Source organism: Microtus ochrogaster, chromosome 10 (genome assembly GCF_000317375.1).
Source record: "Microtus ochrogaster isolate Prairie Vole_2 chromosome 10, MicOch1.0, whole genome shotgun sequence".
In the NCBI taxonomy this organism is placed as follows: Eukaryota; Metazoa; Chordata; class Mammalia; order Rodentia; family Cricetidae; genus Microtus; species Microtus ochrogaster.
The window spans coordinates 75,250,534-75,253,039 of record NC_022016.1 but is presented as its reverse complement, the minus strand read 5'-3'; the positions used below and the strand labels follow the sequence as shown (position 1 = coordinate 75,253,039).

The window sequence follows — 2,506 nt, the reverse complement described above, 5'->3', positions numbered from 1 at the left end:
TAAAGGTGCCATAGCCATATGATGGAGCGTTACTCAGTAGTAAAGGTGCCATAGCCATATGATGGAGCGTTACTCAGTAGTAAAGGTGCCATAGCCATATGATGGAGCGTTACTCAGTAGTAAAAGGAGAAGAACCGATGCAGCTACAGCCTGGGTGAGTCTCAGACCATTACAGAGAGTGACAGAATCGGATGCCTAAGCCCTTGTGTTGTGCGATCCTCTAATCTTTCACACCTTGTTGTGCAAACAAATGCAATCGCCTGCTTGAAGTTGGTTTGTTTCCTCTACCTGAGCTGGAATTCTTTTCTTTCTTAAATTTTACTTTTGGGGGTTGCCTTAGCCTTTTATGTTTTCTCTTTTTTCAGGCCCCTGGTTTGATATGTATTTAACTGCTCGAGACTCTGTTGTTTTAAACTTTAATCCATTTATGGCCTTCAATCCGGACCCGAAGTCTGAGTATAACGACCAGCTCACCCGGGCAACCAACATGACTGTGTCTGCTGTCCGGTTTCTGAAGACACTTCGGGCTGGCCTTCTAGAGCCAGAAGTATTCCACTTGAACCCTGCCAAAAGTGACACCGATACCTTCAAAAGACTCATACGTTTTGTTCCTTCCTCCCTGTCCTGGTATGGAGCCTACCTGGTCAATGCATATCCCTTGGATATGTCCCAGTATTTTCGGCTTTTCAATTCAACTCGTTTACCCAAACCCAGCCGTGATGAACTCTTTACTGATGCAAAGGCCAGACACCTCCTGGTCCTAAGAAAAGGAAACTTCTATGTCTTTGATGTCCTCGATCAAGATGGGAACATTGTGAGCCCCTCAGAAATTCAGGCACATCTAAAATACATTCTCTCAGACAACAGCCCTGTGCCCGAGTTCCCCCTGGCATATCTGACCAGTGAGAACCGAGATGTCTGGGCAGAGCTCAGACAGAAGCTGGTGCATGGTGGCAACGAGGAAACTCTGAAGAAAGTGGACTCTGCTGTGTTCTGCCTCTGTCTAGATGACTTCCCGGTGAAGGACGTTACCCATTTGTCTCACACCATGCTGCATGGTGATGGCACAAACCGCTGGTTTGATAAGTCCTTTAACCTCATCGTAGCCAAGGATGGCACTGCCGCCATCAACTTTGAGCATGCGTGGGGGGATGGTGTAGCGGTGCTTCGGTTTTTCAATGAAGTGTTCAAAGACAGCACTCAGACCCCTGCCATCACCCCCCGGAGCCAGCCAGCTGCCACCAACTCCTCTGTGTCTGTGCAGAAACTCAGCTTTAAGCTGAGCGATGCTGTGAAGGCTGGCATCACCACTGCCAAGGAAAAGTTTGATGCCACCATGAAAACCCTCACCATTGACTCCATTCAGTTTTATAGGGGTGGCAAGGAATTCTTGAAGAAACAGAAGCTGAGCCCTGACGCGGTGGCCCAGTTGGCCTTCCAGATGGCTTTCCTGCGACAATATGGCCAGACAGTGGCTACCTATGAGTCCTGTAGCACCGCAGCCTTCAAGCACGGCCGCACCGAGACCATCCGCCCAGCCTCCATCTTCACGAAGAGGTGCTCCGAAGCGTTTGTCAAGCAGCCCTCCAAGCACAGTGTGGGCGAGCTTCAGCACATGGTGGCAGAGTGCTCCAAATACCACGGCCAGCTGACCAAGGAAGCAGCCATGGGTGAGGCATGGGCAGGGAGCACACTGGGTCTTGTTGCCCTCTGCGAACCTTGCTAATATTCCACCCGCAGCTGATCGCTACCCTTCACTTGGTTCAGTCCACGTCTCAGCTCCCAAAATGTGTTTGGTTTGTTTGGTTTCCTACCCTAGCTAGGTCTGAACAGCCAGAGCAGCCACTAGAGACCAGAATCTGCTTCTGAGCAGCTATGGAGAACTTTCTCCCCATTTCAGGTCACTTTCAGCTGTTGTTCTCCTGCCCCTTCCTGGTCATGGATCCATTTTTGGCAGTTTAGGGTTTCTAAGTCTGCCCTCTTACTTCACCTCAGCTGCAGTGTTGGCTCTGTAAATAGGTCATCTTAGAAGCTCATCACAATTTTTTTTAAAGATTTATTTATTATGTATACAACATTCTGCCTCCATGTATGCCCGCATGCCAGAAGAGGGCGCCAGATCTCATTACAGATGGTTGTGAACCACCATGTGGTTGCTGGGAATTGAACTCAGGACCTCGGGAAGAGCAGCCAGTGCTCGTAGCCATTAAGCCGTCTCTCCAGGCCCACTCATCACAGTTTTAAGGTCAAGAATTCAGGTCCTGGAGAGGATCTCATAGCCTAGTCCTGTTCTGTAGCCCTTAACAAAGCCCTGAGACTAAGAGGCACCCAAAACATCTAGTTATTCTCCATTTTGAAGTCAGGAAGCTAAGCCATTGACCCAGTGTTATACAAGGCAGAGATCAAAACCCTGGCTAGAAGCCGGGCGATGGTGGCGCACGCCTTTAATCCCAGCACTTGGGAGGCAGAGGCAGGCGGATCTCTGTGAGTTCGAGACCAGCCTGGT

At 49.7% G+C, this 2,506-nt stretch overlaps 1 protein-coding gene across 1 annotated transcript in view; it reads left to right on the top strand.

Annotated features, from left to right (window-relative positions):
• Cpt2 (carnitine palmitoyltransferase 2) overlaps positions 1-2,506 on the top strand; it is a 25,137-nt gene that overhangs the window by 20,459 nt on the left and 2,172 nt on the right. Inside the window, exon 4 of the mRNA XM_005353534.2 lies at positions 366-1,670. Within this exon, the coding sequence (XP_005353591.1) occupies positions 366-1,670 (1,305 nt within the window). The remainder of the gene's footprint in view (positions 1-365; positions 1,671-2,506) is intronic.